Source organism: Barbatula barbatula (assembly GCF_947034865.1).
Source record: "Barbatula barbatula genome assembly, chromosome: 10".
In the NCBI taxonomy this organism is placed as follows: Eukaryota; Metazoa; Chordata; class Actinopteri; order Cypriniformes; family Nemacheilidae; genus Barbatula; species Barbatula barbatula.
In genome coordinates, this window is record NC_136773.1 from 24,332,652 (window position 1) to 24,349,260 (window position 16,609).

General features: G+C 42.0%; 1 protein-coding gene across 5 annotated transcripts in view; it reads left to right on the forward strand.

Annotated features, from left to right (window-relative positions):
- Positions 1-4,760: 4,760 nt before the first annotated feature.
- trpm7 (transient receptor potential cation channel, subfamily M, member 7) overlaps positions 4,761-16,609 on the forward strand; it is a 24,877-nt gene continuing 13,028 nt past the window's right edge. For all 5 annotated transcript variants that reach the window (XM_079465251.1, XM_079465252.1, XM_079465253.1 and 2 more), the window contains exons 1-9: positions 4,761-4,946; positions 13,612-13,691; positions 13,855-13,893; positions 13,971-14,169; positions 15,167-15,380; positions 15,553-15,677; positions 15,815-15,986; positions 16,344-16,518; positions 16,596-16,609. The exon at positions 16,596-16,609 is cut by the window's right edge and continues 110 nt beyond it. In XM_079465251.1, the coding sequence (XP_079321377.1) occupies positions 4,944-4,946; positions 13,612-13,691; positions 13,855-13,893; positions 13,971-14,169; positions 15,167-15,380; positions 15,553-15,677; positions 15,815-15,986; positions 16,344-16,518; positions 16,596-16,609 (1,021 nt within the window). In that variant the 5' untranslated portion in view covers positions 4,761-4,943. The remainder of the gene's footprint in view (positions 4,947-13,611; positions 13,692-13,854; positions 13,894-13,970; positions 14,170-15,166; positions 15,381-15,552; positions 15,678-15,814; positions 15,987-16,343; positions 16,519-16,595) is intronic.

Below are 16,609 nucleotides of genomic sequence, written 5' to 3' on the forward strand. Positions count from 1 at the left end.
TAGAATTAAGGCAGTTCTGAAGAAGAAAGGGGGTCAAACACAGTATTAGTATGGTGTTCCTAATAATCCTTTAGGTGAGTGTATATGGTGCATTGCGAGTGATGGCGTCCAACAAGGCCATCGGCTCGAGTGAGATGCAGGGAACATACCATTTGTGCACAAAATGACATTAATAGTGATGGGCACATAATCATGCGGCCTGCGTGTGACATACTATCACATTCAACATCCTCCAGGGAGAGCGTTGTAATTTACACGGAAGCCTCTTCAACAGATCGCATGCTTCGGATCGACCAGAGGGAGCGCCAGTACTCTCAAAGCAAAATCTTAGGCCATGGAAGAGTACAGAGGGCGAAGGATCTCTGCCGTTCTGTTACCCTAACAGATCTGAATGCCAGATCCCACTTCCTAAAGACCGTTCATGCATAAAAAGTAGCAATAGCCTCCACAGCATCCATATTAGAAACAGTATGCTGTAGCACTCTGCAGTCATAAGTGTTAACGTTAAAATGTCCGACATGGGACAGTGCACCGGGTCGTAGCCATACATAAAGTACCATACATGCACTCAAAAGCACAAATTAAGAGCATACAACACGTGTATACAACACGCATCGCGTCAATGCATCCACACACTACCCACACATGCCAGTGTACAACTGGCATGGTCAGTTGTGGCCTAATGGTTAGAGCGTTGGGCTTGTGATCAGAAGGTTGCTGGTTCTAATCTCAGTGCCAGCAGGTCATGACTGAAGGGCCCTTGAGCAAGACACCTTACCCCTGATTGCTCTGCAGTAATGTGACACTGTATAAAAACTACTTGTAAGTCGCTTTGGATAAAAGCGTCTGCCAAATGAATAAATGTAAATGTAAATGTAACTCAGAGTTGCGGTATTCTTTCGAGTCTATCGACTCAATAGGAACGGCTAAGAGAAGCGATGAACTTTATCAGATAGGGGGAACCATTTTGTATAAACGGGAAAGGCTAGTTGGCACTTGGTTAGAGTACTAGTAGCACATCCCCTAAAGGTGGCCTTGTGACAGGGAGAAAAGTAAACACAGTGCGCAATCTCCTTTGTCGCAAGCAGACCTCGGTAGCCCACGTGAACCTTCACAGTTGAGCTTGAACCGAGACTGAGTCTGGAGAGTGTGATCCTATGTTTACATCCATGTGAATAAACATGCTTTTATGCTCCCCACAACAATACGCTGCACTTGCAGCTGTACGGCACATTTCATGATAAGGGCAGTTAACCGAGCACACAAAGAATACAAAGAAGAACTCTACATGAAGCACATGGGGGCATCACACTCCGCTCGCTCCCTCTTGTACTAAGACAAGTCCCTGTAGGAAGCTGCCAGCGACACAAGCTCATCCCTGACGCGCCACACAGGACTAGAATCTGCGTCAGCGGGATGCTGCCTAACAAAATCTCTGAGGGCGGCGACTCTCCGAGCCTTCGACACCTGCACCGGAAGGTACTCGCAGTGCGGGCAGTACGATTGGAGAGAGCCGCTTCCGAATGGGCCAGATCCGGGCAGAGTACGCAGTGAGCATGCTTGTCCTGTGGGTCGATGGGCGCGGAACATTAGGCACACACGGGCATGCTGGAACACATGAGTAGAAAGATCCTAGTTCTTCCTCTTCTCCTGGGTGTATCCTTAACAGCACGCGAAGGTAAGTGAAGGAGTTGATGTGGTCCAGACAGTGCATTATATAGGGGTGGCGACCACGCCCCTAAGCGCCATTTTGGACCACATTGGCCAGTTACATTTTCATTTCTACTGCCGTTATTCAATAAGTATTCAGTAAGGTTTAGAGAAGGGGATTCCCCTAGCGTTTCACACAATGTTGAGAGAACTCTCTTGAAAGGGAAGTGAGGTAACATGCTTATTTAAGTTTCTTGTTAGTATGCATCATTTAAACTGTAGAGGAAAGCATACATTAAGTATCCTTTTTATGAGCTTCACAAAGGTATGTTGCCTATGTAAAAGTAAACTTTTATAAACTTAATGTATGAATAGATAATAATATGATATACTTTAAGTACCTACTACATAGCATAATTATGTGTCATTCTCAGATAACAGTGACTTTCTGACTTAAAAAAGTAAATAAATGTAATTCAGTTTTAATGCCAAAAATGTTAAGATTAGTATTCGCCGGCATGATAACATTGTTACCTATAATAATGGCCAACTTGAATCTTGGTCCTTATGAGTTTTCTGTCATTGTTGGTGTAACACCAGTGACAAATTCCCATGAAAGGCAAAATTTCGGCACACTAAGATCTATACATTATACCAATAAATGTAAAAAACAAAGCAACACCAATGAAGCTTTTAAAGAACCACACCAAAACCGACATCAATAAATTGTCTTATTTATATTAAGGAAAAGGAAACTCACCATGTGTGTGCTTGAACAGAGTGTCTTCTTTTTTGACCTTGTAAGTACTTGTTTGCATATTTGTATTCTTTCAAAATAATAGTTTGTGTCACCAATGACACAAAATCCATGGACAGATATTTTTTTTTATTATTTGTATTAATAAATAATTATTTTGGGTATGCATTTATTAGGCCCTATACATGTGTTAAATTCGTTAACTTAATAAAATTTAATAAATGAAAAGGAAATGTTTATACACCATACAAAAGAGTTAAACATAGGGAGGAAGATGTGTGTTTTTTCAAGTACAAATTAAATTCATATTATATAGGAAAACATTTACACAACTACAAAGACTAAAATAACTATCATCATTATAACAGGCGCTGAGCTGCGCATTAATGGTTAAATCGGGTGGATTTTTTCATTTGGAAGCTTTTTACATGCCTATAAAGTGTAGAGACAGGTTTGTTTAGATTAGATTCAACTTTATTGTCATTACACATATACAAGTACAGTGTAACGAAATGTAGTAAACCATATTCAAATGTCTGTGACCATATTTTGAAAATGCCTTACATAAAACAAGTACATCTACTTTTGCTTAATGGAAATACTTCACTATGGAGTGCATGCAGTCTAATCAGGAACTTTGTAGTGTAATATGGGTGTCTGGATGCTGTTAAAGTGAACTCTCAGATGCTGCACACAGTGGTGCCCCCAGAAAATGTTAATGGGGTGGCCACTAGGAGGCTACAGCAGAATCTTGGGGTGGCACCAAAAACAAACAACAAATTCAGTGTAATTGTGTAATACTTGTTTACGTTTGTTAATGGCTAAGGTTACAATATGAATTTAAAGCTGCAGTCCGTAACCTTTTTTGGTAAAAGATTTTCCAAAATCAATTTGTCGTGTGTGAAGATGCAGCCGGTGGCAGACCGTTTGTAGCCTCTTCTTACAGCAGCTGGAGTGTAATTAATACAGTAGACTACCGTATGGCATACATACCCGTCAACGTTTGTTGTCTCTCCAAAAAGTGAAGAATAGATGCTCCCCTGAGTCTTGTGAGCGAATCAGGCGGTCCTGCTTCTTGCACTTGCATTGACTGATCAGTCAAAGACCGACGCAATAGGAGGGGGGACAGTGAAACAGCTACTCTGGTGGCGCCAATCAATCTACATTTTGTTTTGTGGCTGCAGCGGCTGTTGCATTTTATTTCACTTCACGAACTATTGTGAATTTACATTATGTATTCAAACTAATAGCACCCACTGCAAAATCACACTGGGGTGGCCATGGGGTGACCAGAGTTTATACAGTGGTGTCCGTGGCCACCCCTTGGGGGCGCCCCTGGCTTCACGGTTTGAGGACAGTCTCAGCAACAAGACCTTGACTTGACCTCTTTTTCAACCGCAGCTCTACACGCTGCATGTAAGTGCATGAAAATCAGAACTGACAGGAAATTAGCCTCTTCATCTGGAACGAAGAAAGGAATCTGGAACTGGTTGTGTGTGCCATAAAAGAAATTTTTTCGGGAGATGTAAGGAAACTTCCTCTTCAAAAAGCAGGTGTATACATGTATAATTTGTTTTTAAAGGGGTGGTGCAACGGTGTGTCATCCATTCTTACTTCTTTACAGTATTAAACGTGTTGTCTTCTCATGGGCAACCTGTCAAAATACGAGTTGGACGTATCATGTAGTATTTATGTGCTCGATACACTCCCCCAGTGTTCCTACAGGTTTAGAAAAGTTTTTTTCCAACATGAAAATCGTTACCTAACTTTTCTAGGTCCCTTATTGGACATTTGCAACCAACCGCCCACTCCACCCCCCCGAAACACGCGACGGGTGACAGAACATGGCCAATTAGATTCAAGGGGACCCGCGGTGTATGTAGAACTGGTTCTAACCTAATAAAAACCTAAAGCTTCATTATACACACCGCTGAAGACATAGATGTGTGTATGATATTGCATTTCTATCAAAAGATCATCACACTGGAATTAAATCCATCATGATTGAATGACTGTGTTTGTTGAAAGTATGACTTGTTTTACAGTGATGGTGTTTTGAGTTCATTGACAAGCCTGAGAGAAAGTATTAATAAGCACCTGGTCATGTTCGCTTTAGCTTCTAGAGATAGCGCTTGTGTCTAACATGTTTCTGTGATTAAATGAATATTCTTAACACATTTTCACAACCCTTTAAAAAAACGGAAAAACCATGCGTTGGACTTTAACGCGGCGCTGCGCAGACCGGTCGGCCTATGACAAGATATCGCGAGGGCCATCCGAAAAGAAACGCGTTTGAATCCCTCTCGCGATACTTCGAGTCATGTGACGGGGGCGGGCTCGAGCGAACTCCGTCACGCCGCGTCATTCCAGAGTCGCACAATTATGAAAAATCCGCCTTCCGCTGAAGCCGCAGCGGATTCACACGACTATCACCGCCGTCACCGGGCTTCCCTTCCGAGGCTTCCCGAGCAGCACCTCGCCGATAGATGGCTAGAAGATCCGGATCAGCTCTTCCTCAGTCTGAACGCTGAAGAGAATGGTAGGGCTCGCTCGCGCTGCTCTGGTATCGTATGTGGCACAAATCTACGCCGAGTGCGGTTCTGTGGCGTGTCTGCGCTTGCCGCGGCTTCGCGAGATGGAATGCGCGTCGCGCTCTGTTGTCAAGTGCGCCGAGCTCGAGCGACTGAATGCGTTGCGTTGCGTTGATCGCGTCCGGGGAGCTCGAGGGCTTTCGGTTCATGCCTCGCGCGCTGCTAGCTTTAGCTGCTCTGACACGCGCGTGCGCCGCGTCCGGTGACTGTGGAACCGGCCTGAAAGCAGCGAGCGTCACGGGCAGGACAGATGTTTCCACCGCTGTCGTGTTGAATGACGGTTAAAGATCACAGAGACGCTAATTCCTCATTTCACTGACATCAACATCTCTTTTATCATAATGTCTATTCCAGTTGCTTCTTATCAGCTGTGCTGCTTTGCTTCCGTTGACTTTATTATGTCTTTGTTTTTAAATCATTTATCATCTGCATTCAGTGTCATTTAGGCTTTAACACACTTGTAGTGTAGTTGTGACTTTACACTGATGCTGTGACACAAGTGAAGTGCTTTCAGAGAGTAAAGACTTCTGACATCATTATAAAGTCTTTAAGGAGAAAAGCATGTCAGGTTCTTCCAGAAGTGAATGAGCTCGACTGGAATAACATGAACATCGGGTTGAATGTGTCCATCTCGGAGCCTAAAGGCAAATTTTTCACACTTATTTAGTTTGCTAAGTGTTGTGCATTCTTGCAACCTTCTCTGTTCAAATGTAAAGTCCCTCACAATTGGGAAGATGTTTGCATGAAAATATTCAAAACCACTCAAAAAGTGTCATATATTATTTAGAAATGATGTTATTACTACAATTTAAGCCGGTATATTATATTTGATAAATCCTAAATGATTTCCTCTGGTTAAACTTCTTCAGCCGCTCACAGTTATAATCCAGAAGAGTTCTGTGTTTCTGTCGTGATCTTTCACTTTCTGATATTAGCAAAACATTGATGATGGAGAGACAGTATTTATGAATGTGTGAATTATAGGAACAAAAGTATATTGTTTGAATCAGACTGCTGTCTGAATGCTTTCTGTCTTGAGATCTGTTAGAAGAGAAACTAATTCTGTGTTGCTCGGGAGGAAAAACTAGACCAGTTAAGTTTAAATAACCGTTAACTAGTGTAAAGTAGACTTGGTACATGATATTCAGAGGAAAAGAGGACTAACGCTTTTCTGCAGTCGTCCACTTTTTGCCTTTTGTTTCAGTCCTAGGAAATGAATATTTTTATGTACTGTATATCGGTTATTGGCTTCCAATGTTACAGAATTATCGTTATCGATGCATCCTTAATATTTTTTGTTCACTTGTGTGCTTACAATGTTCCTTCTCATTGCATGTCCGGGTGATCCTCAGTTTAGTTTTTGTGATTCTTGTCGGATTGATATGCAGTGAAGATGAAGACTACAACTCCCATAATTCCACACTCATTCACATATTTGTTATTGTTTTGAACTGTGTGTGTTTTTGAGCCTCTGTTTACTGTGGTCACGTGGTTCTTGTCTCCAGCAATATGGAAGTACACTAGATTGAATAATAGTTTTTATGAATATAGAATTGAGATGTATTATAGACATTTACATTTAGTCATTTAGCGACTTACAGATGAGGAAACATTGGAAGCAATTATAACAACATAGGCAACAAAATACATAAGTGCATCAAAACTAATCCATTAAAGCCTAGCACAGTATACAAAGCTAAGAATAGTGAGTTTAGTAAATGTTTTTTTTTTTTTAAAGAAGGAAAAGGAAGAGAATTAGGAAAAACTCAATCAACGACATGTTGACGGAAGAGATGCGTTTTTAGGCGTTTTTTAAAGATGGCAACCGAGTCTGCTGATCTTGTAGCAGCTGGTAGATCATTCCACCAATGTGGAACAGATCCAGAGAAGGTACGGGAGAGTGACTTTTTTCCTTTTGGGATGGTACCACTAGTCGTTGTTCCTTTGCAGACCGCAGTGATCTGGCAGGAACATAGATCTGCATTAGCAAGTGGAGATACGATGGTGCAGACCCGGTGTTGGTCTTGTAGGCCAGGACCATAGTGATAGGAGAAGCCATGCTTCTGAATGACCGAGCCGAGGGATGTCATGTAAATGGAGAAGAGTAGCGGTCCAAGCACTGAGCCCTGTGACACCCCTGTGTTGAGCTGTTGGGACGCAGAGACCTCATCTCTCCAGGATACTCTGAATGACCTACCCGAGAGGTAGGACTCAAACCATTGCAACGCCATTCCAGAGACACCCATAGCACTGAGAGAAGCCAGGAGGATGTGATGATTGACAGTGTCAAAGGCAGCAGACAGATCCAGTAGGATGAGCACAGATGACATGGATGATGCTTTTGCAAGTCTCAGGGCTTCGATGACTGAGAGCAGTGCAGTCTCTGTGGAATGACCGGTCTCGAACCCAGACTGATTGCTGTCCAGGAGGTTGTTTTGCATGAGAAAGGAGGAGAGCTGGTTGAACACAACTCGCTCCAGGGCTTTGGCGATGAAGGGAAGAAGGGAGACAGGCCTGTAGTTTTCTAGCAGTGTAGGGTCCAGGGTGGGTTTCTTTAGAAGCGCTGTGAGAAATGTCCCAGTGGTGAGCGAAGAGTTGATGATGTGGGTGCTCACGCATTACATCCGATAACCAGGGAGCCGACGGGGATGCACGGGCTGGTCCAGATGCAAGAGGGCATAGGTTGTCCAAGCAGGATGAAAGCGTGGAACACAGACAGTCTGTGGCATTGTCTGTATTCAAAAGAGAATTATAGAATTATAGAAGTGTGTTATGCTGCATGAGTAAGTTATGTGACGTATGATGGATGAAAGACTGTGTGTGTTTGTCTACAACATCATTTCCATTCGTGTTCTTCACTGGATAACCTAAATGTTTCCACAGAGTTGTATAATATTTAGATAAAAATACAGCCTAATAACTGTTTAATCAAATGTCAGGGATTAAAAAGAGTTTTGTGACACAAAGTGAAGTAAACCTGTACTGTGGGCCTGGAGGATGGCGGGTGTGTACCGTGGGGGGTGTATTGCCATGTTTGGTTTGGTTTGAATATTGTTACACACTTCTTATGCCTTTATGGTAGATTTGATATCCGCTTTAGTTGTTTTGTAGGATTATGTTGCGTTATTGTGACATTAGTGAGTGATTTAAAGATTGGTGTGTACGGTGTGATCTGATGTGTGCAGTAAATCCTAACAGATCACTAGTAAACATGTCCAAGAATAAAACTGAGTTTAATGCAAATGAATTTAGTCATCATGCTAATATAAACGTTGATGAAGTTTTGATTCTGTTTCTGTTAACCGTGATTTCAAGTGATAAAATTCTTTAAAATCACACAAACAAGCAAAAAACACACACGTACACAGATCTGCAGGTGAAATGATTGACTAGTGAAACTGGTTTGAGGTCAGAGAAACAGATGAAGGATGTCATGGAGGGACTGTAACCTGTTGTTCACATTTGTTGTGCAGGTTTTGTGTGCGTGGAACTGTAATGAGACAGTGAAGCCGGTGTTATGAGTGAGTGTTTAAAAGAAGTGTTGATGTTTCAGAGAGACACACAGCGTCTGATCTGCCGCTCAACTCACATTCATTCACTCATTCATCAGCTTCTGTCCATCATCAACTTTAAGCCCATTGCACATTGAGTCTGAAATTTTTGCATGTTCAAAAATAATTACGACCTCACATTGTGTCAATCACATTTACACACTGCCTCCGATATTTTCGTCCGAAATAAAAAAACTATTGGGATTGGGTTCCATTTTCTGTGTTGCATCCGTAACAAGAATTTTGAGAGTTTTGACAATTCACAGACACCGTAGAAACGTCTGCCGCATACAAACATTTTGACCTTAACTCTTTACCATCAGATAACATATGTGTGTGTGTGTGTTTGTGTTCAGTTCATGAATATGAAGTAATTGTCATTCATCTGGTAGTCCAACCCGATGCTATACATATCACAGACTGAAGTAACAGGGTTAACATCCCCCATGTTTGTTTGTTTTGTTGTGTTTTGGTTGTTTCATATTTATTCTTTGTATTGTGTTTAAATGGACTGTAATGATGATGATGATGATGATGATGGACCAGAGTTTATATGTGTCTGAGAAAACTGTGGAGGAAATCCTTCCTTCACACTGTGTGTCACATGCGTGAGATTACTGTAATACCAGACCTGAAACACACACACACAGACACACACAGACACACACACACACACACTGTGAGAAGATTATAATTCACCCTCTGTGATTTTCAGAAGAAGATCTGTGTGTTTAACTATCAAAGTCAGCAGTCTGACTGTACTGCACTTTTTCAGATACTGAACTGTGTGTGCCTCTGTGTGTGCCTCTGTTTGTGCGTCTCTGTGTGTGCGTCTCTGTGTGTGTGCGTCTCTGTGTGTGTGCGTCTCTGTGTGTGCGTCTCTGTGTGTGCGTCTCTGTGTGTGCGTCTCTGTGTGTGCGTCTCTGTGTGTGCGTCTCTGTGTGTGCGTCTCTGTGTGTGCGTCTCTGTGTGTGCGTCTCTGTGTGTGCGTCTCTGTGTGTGCGTCTCTGTGTGTGCGTCTGTGTGTGTGCGTCTGTGTGTGCGTCTGTGTGTGCGTGTCTGTGTGCGCGTCTCTGTGCGCGTATCTGTGTGCGTGTGCGCGTCTGTGTTTGCGAGTGTGTGTGGCCGTGTGTGTGTGTGTGGCCGAGTGCGAGTGTGTCTCTGTGTGTGTGTGTCTGAGTGTGTGTGTGTGTGTGTGTCTTTGTGCGAGTGTGTCTGTGTGTGTGTTTACACAGGCTGGTGTTTTGGCTAATATGATACTGTTTGAGGTTATATCTCACACCCGTTTGTGTTTTACAGTCATTGCTGCGGATCAGATGTGATTATGATCTTACTGAAGTGAGTTCAGGCAGGGTTTGTAGGGTCACTCGCTGACCTTTGACCCCTGCACATGAGATGTGTGTTTGTTGTGTTAGTAGATGATGTGTGTGTGTGTGTTCAGGTCAGGCTGTGCTGTAATGTCAGGGCCTTTGAATCTGTGCAGGTGTGTTTATTGAGAGAGAATCTGATAAACTTTGATAAAGATCTTTCACACTGATGATGTTTTATGGTTTTGTGGTTTATCAGGAACATTCATCTGCCCTTCATCACATGACAGATAATCAGAGAATCCAGTCAGTGTCCTTGTTGCTGAACAACCATTTCTGATGGATGACAGTTTTTCTACACATACAACGCAACACTACGCTACACTACACAATAAGTCTGTGCAATTTATCGAAATATCGCACATGTGCATATCGCGATGGCTTGAGATGAACAAGCTATTTAATTTTTCAAAAAGTTATGTATGGTCAAAGTTTTAGGTCATTGCGGATAGTATAGTATCTGTCTGGAACTGGATGTTAGTTGGGATGTGATAGCGTGCTCTCACGCAAGTCAATCAACAATCTGCGTCGCAAAGCTTTCATAGCCAGCAAAGATGAGCCCTCCATTGACAAACGGTACAACATTCCCTCTTTTCCCACACCGCTATCCCCAAATGTTCAAGCACACTCGCAACCGTGTCATGTTGGAACTAAGAGATGTTGAACATTTTGTTTAATGCGACAGTAAAACATGGCTGTTCACTTTCAGAAGTTGTAGTGATGCTGTCTTTTTCCTTAAATTATGTTTGTTTTAGAATTTCTTTAATATATTTTTATACAACTAAAATTGATTTTAGAAAAATAAATATTGTATCGCATATCAAATATTGCATTATTTAGCATGCTATCGCATATCGCATTTTTGCTCAATATCGCACAGCCCTACTGCACAACATGACAGACGGTCTCTCTGGAACATTACATGATCAATACAGAGGTGATGGACTTGATCTGGAGAGATTCAAATTACAGAGAGGAAATCTGGGTCTGTGTTCACCAAACATTTGATCTGACCACTGCGAGCTCTCCTAAACGCCGTACATGTTTTAAGTGAAGAGTTTCCTCTGAAACTACTTCACGACGCTGCTGAGAGAAACTTTTACTAAGAAGCAGACAGACATCTTAAGCTAAGAGAAAGGCCGGGTTGACCTTGTTGCTATGGATGATTTCATCAAGCTTACTGACTACGACCTCAGTGATTGGCTGATAGAGGATGGGTCTGTCAGTCATTTATTCATAGAAATATTACAAAATGAGGTCTCATCCTGACATATTTAAATAAAGATCTAACAATAAAAATGTACTCTTTCAAATCAAATATTTTGAAATATAATTATTGCTGTATTCAAATTAAGATTATTACTAATTCAACAAGTGAAGAGTTCATTTACAAAAACAGAGTCATAATTCAAGCCTTTTCTTGTGCATCCCAGTCAATCTCAATCAAACCGTTTGTTTTTATTAAATAATAGCTAACAAACACCATAAACAACATGATGTTTGAATTATTTTCTCTTTAGCAAATAAACTAGATGTTCATAAAGTGTTATGTTCAGCTAGAACATGATAATGTTTAGGATTCAAGTGTATCCGGTGTCACAGCTATTTAAGGATTGTTGTGAGTTGGTCTTTGTCCTCTTCACTACCCCTCACGTCTCACAGGTTTAAGCACTTAAACACTTTGTGAGATACTCTTAGGCCAAACATTTAGGACAGACACACCCATTATTTTGAAGAGATGTTTTGTGAATACAGGCAGAATAACTGATTTCAAGTCTGAATTCTGTCATCGTCTCATATCATCAGAACACAAAAGAAGATATTTAGAAGAATGTTGATCATCAGACAACACTGAACTCCATTGACTGAAACATTTCTCTAAATATCTTCTCTTGTGTTCCACTAATGAAAGAGTCCAGTACAGACAGTGTGCCTGGATATACGACTTCATGTGTCTGAGCTCTCTCTCTCTCTCTCTCTCTCTTTAATATTCCTGTTCTCGTCAGAAACATTCATCACGGCCCCCCCGGGGTCTGTCGTGTTGAGAAACACAAGTTAAGAGTGTTGGACTTCTGTGAAGCGCTGATGTTTCTCTATTCGCTGCTGCGACACGACGCTGAAGAGGAAGATGAGGAGGTTTGGGCTCTTTTTTAGAACCAGAATGTGTCTCAATCTCTTGGGTCTGTTAGTTGTGAGCGCTCGCTCGCAGAGTTTTAAGGAATTCTGGGAAATTTAATTAAAAATTCCTCTCGGTCAAATCCGTCTGACTGTGAGGAGCCTGCAGTTTAAAATGTGTGGATGTGAGAGAATGTGATGGCGGCTTTATGAAAGCGATGATGTGGATTACAGGCTCTTACTGGGAGTCCCGTGTTTTCTTATTTGACTTTACTGTTTGTGGTTCTGTAAAGCTGTTTGCTACAACAACACAAACCGTGAAATGGTCTTGAGAGTCACTAGCACAGGTGGGCAGAGCTTGTGTTTGACATGTGTCTGTTGTGTTGTGTGATGTTAATGTGAGAATGTGTACAGGTGGTGTTGTGTGTCCAGATCAGTATGATGAATGTGTGTGTGTTTGATCATCACTCGAGTCATCCGTCCGTCCGTCTGGCGATCTGATGAACATCATCCAGTTGAGCTGTTTCTCTTGTGTACAGAAGCAGAAGAGAGTTTGAGCTGTGACGCTCTTGACAGTGAACTGAAACATGTTCAGGTGTTTTATCTGGTAAACATTCACATTTAGTCTTTTAGCAGACGCTTTTATCCAAAGTGACTTACAAAGAGTTCGGGAGCAATAAGCGACATATAATACAATAGGTGCTAATACAAAGATACTAGTTTCAACAAAAGCCAGAACGACACCTGTTGTTTTGTTTTTTCTTCATTTGTGAAGAAACATAAGAGTTCATCATTCATGTGATGTCTGTTTCATAATACTTCATTTGTATGTTTGTTGTTTGTTTTCACACGTAGAGATCACTGCGATGAGCGAACAGCTATGAGAAATTAATTTCTTGAGTTAAATGGAATAGCTGAACATTAGACACGTCATCATATACACTAAACCGATTAAACCATTAATCCCACGAATGCACGTTTATTACACACTTTGTTGTTTTTGAGAATAAACAGATTAAATGAAAGTTATAGACAGTGGTGCTTTATTTGATATATATTCAATAGATTTTTCGAACATAATAAATGTTAAAGTAAATGAACGTGGCAAACAGTCGTTTTGTTCTCTATGTTAAAAAGGAAAACAGTAAACATGACAAATAAGGTGAAAATGAACTTTACCATTTTATGAAGCCACCCAGGTGTAATATAAGCGTTATTCACTCATTTCAATGCACTTCTTCCCCGTATAGTGGACTCAAATGTCATAATCGCTATATAGGGAATAGTGAAGGAGTGAACGAGAGAGGGGTCTCAGACACGGCAACTGACTGCGTTTCCTGTGTTTGGCCATAAATATCAAATCTTCCTCCTAATATATTTACATTTCTGCATTTGGCAGACGCTTTTATCCAAAGTGACTTACACTGCATTCTCCTATACATTTGTTTCTAAGTATGTGCAAACCCATGACCTTTAGCGTTGTTAACACCTGCTCTTACCACTGAGCTACAGGAAAGCTAATAGATTTATAGACAGATGAGTGGATCGTTTCATGAGTTTGTCTTGTTGATCTGTTGCAGTCCCAGAAGTCCTGGATAGAAAACACGTTCACCAGGAGGGAATGTGTTTATATACTGCCCGTGTCCAAAGACCCACACAGGTAAACGCACGCAAACACGATCATGAACTGAGTTTGAAGATGTTCAAATGTTCAGTGTCTGAATCTCATCCAGTGAAGTTGAGTCATTGAGTACTGATGTAGTCATGTGACCAAACACACTCATCATTCAGTGTGTTTAGTGTTGATGCTGTTGTGTTTGCAGATGTCTGCCGGGATGTCAGATCTGTCAGCAGCTCGTACGGTGAGTGAGAAACACACACATATATGAACACATGTAACACAGCGACGGCTTCTGAAGCTGTGTGTGTGTGTGTGTAGATGCTGCTGCGGGCGTTTGGTCCGGCAGCACGTGGGCTTCAGTGCGACTCTGGCGGTGAAATACTCAGACGTGCGTTTGGCTGAAGGGGAGCTGTCAGATGTGGAGCAGTGGTCTGTGGAGAAACACACTGAGGAGACGCCCACTGACGCTTATGGAGTCATCAACTTCCAGGGCGGATCTCATTCATACAGAGCCAAGGTCTGAACACACACACACACACACACACACATCTGCTTCATTCTTCACACTGAGAGGTCAAATCAAACACATTGCATCGTGGGATACAGTATTGCATGCAGTGTGCATTTGTTCATCTCAGTGAAAGCAGTAGGTCATCTTAGTTAAACGTGGCCATCAGTGCAGTGCGTACTATATAGGGGTGTGACGAGACACTTCTCCCACAAGACACGAGATGAACGAGACAAGATTTTTAGACTTTTAAAAAAGAAATGCTCAATGATGAAATATTTTGTGACAAATATATAAAATCAACCTGTACGTTATGAAACTTCAATTTTAATGAATTATATTATGCAGTAATAAACAATTTGTAAACGCTGCTAAATGTTTTGTCTCAAACTCAACTGACAAAATGATGCTTTGTTCAGCTTTAGTGAAGATCTGTAGTTGTTTTCTCTATAAACCTTTGCATAAGGCTGTTAGCAGAGGTGTCAATCCTTCATCCTCATCTGACTGAACCCTCACAGACTTCAGAGAAACAGTTAAAACTACATAACACATGTTTTAAAACAGATGATCTGTTTTTGAAGAGGTTTGCCTATAAATGTATTTAGAATAACGTAATGTCACGCCGCACTCGTGAGAGATGATGAAACCCATCCGTCTAGCGTGTGTTTACATAAAAAATCGTGGGAAAGTAGAACGACGGGATGGAAAATCACATTGTTGAATGGTCACTGATCACACATACATTGTGCAGTTATGAGCGTTTTCTCTACAGTAATGAAAACAGGTCACACCACAACTAAATGTGCACCCAGATATATTGTAAGCAATTTTCGAGCCCAACACCCCATCATGCCAATGTGAATGAAGATTTCAAACTTTGATTCCGAACAGATTATTGCGAGATCTCATCACACCCTAGTACTACATTGTACACACTGAATATACTGAATCGAATAGTGTGGTTACAGCACAGTAGTGAATGTGTCTGATGTGATTGGCTGTGCAGTATTTGCGTCTGTCATACGACTCTCGACCGGAAGCCGTCTTGAGACTCATGCTGAAGGAATGGCAGATGGAGCTGCCGAAGATCGTCATCAGCGTTCACGGCGGCATCCAGAACTTTGACCTGCATCCACGGATCAAACATGTGGTGGGAAAAGGACTGGTTAAAGCTGCAGTGACCACAGGGGCCTGGATCCTGACGGGCGGAGTCAACACAGGTGTGTGTGTGTGGATTAACCTGAGCACAGTAAATGACAGTCATGTGTGTGTAAAGATCAGGTCTGTGCGCTTGATGAGTGTTCGCACGCGCCCGCAGCACGTGCCCATGCAATAGTGATGTCACAGACTCTGAATACTGCTGACTGTGGCTTTTGTCTGCCGGATTTCAAGGTGTGGCCAAGCATGTGGGCGACGCGCTGAAAGAACATCTATCCAGATCATCACGCAAAATCTGCACGGTGGGAATCGCACCCTGGGGAGTGATCGAAAACAGAAACGACCTCGTCGGAAGAGATGTGAGATTAAGAGACATTTCACAAAAAAAAGACTGAATGACATTTGACTGCAGAGAACGTCTTTACATCAATGACATAAGATTCAATGATGACTTTACTGTACTGTAATAACACGCGTGTTGTTTGTTTGTGTGCAGGTTGTAGCACCGTATCACACACTGTTGAATCCTCTCAGTAAACTCAACGTGTTGAACAACTTTCACTCACACTTTATTCTGGTGGATGATGGGACGGTGGGGAAATACGGAGCTGAAGTCAAACTGAGGAGAGAGCTGGAGAAACATGTCAACCTCCAGAGAATACACGCACGTGAGTCACACAAGAGTGAAAAACCCAAAGGGCCAGACGTGCATATAAACACACACACAACTGATTGTGTATAAACGCACAAATGTGTTTAATGACAGTAATCATTCTGCACTCTGTGTCATTACACATAATCACTGTCAATCAAACATTTGGACACACCCACTGATTCTGTGTTGTACTATAAAAGTGATGTTGATGAAATGATCACATGACACACATGTAGAGTAAAATAGTAATTATGTAATGGCAGTGTTCAATGTTGAAGCAAGAGTAGTCCATCATCATGAGTTTTAAGCCTGACAAGCAATGGGTTTATACAGACACAAATGATATTTTACTGTGTGTGTGTGTGTGCAGGCATCGGTCAGGGCGTCCCTGTGGTGGCTCTGATTTTTGAAGGAGGTCCGAATGTGATCCTGACGGTGTTGGAGTATCTGCAGGAGAGCCCACCGGTGCCTGTGGTGGTGTGTGAGGGAACCGGACGAGCCGCTGATATACTGGCGTTCGTCCACAAACAGACAGAACCAGACGGGTAATAACACACACACCACAGATGTTATTACTGTGAAGAACTGCGTCTGAAGTGTGTGAATATTCCTCGTGTCTCAGTGCACTGCCTGACG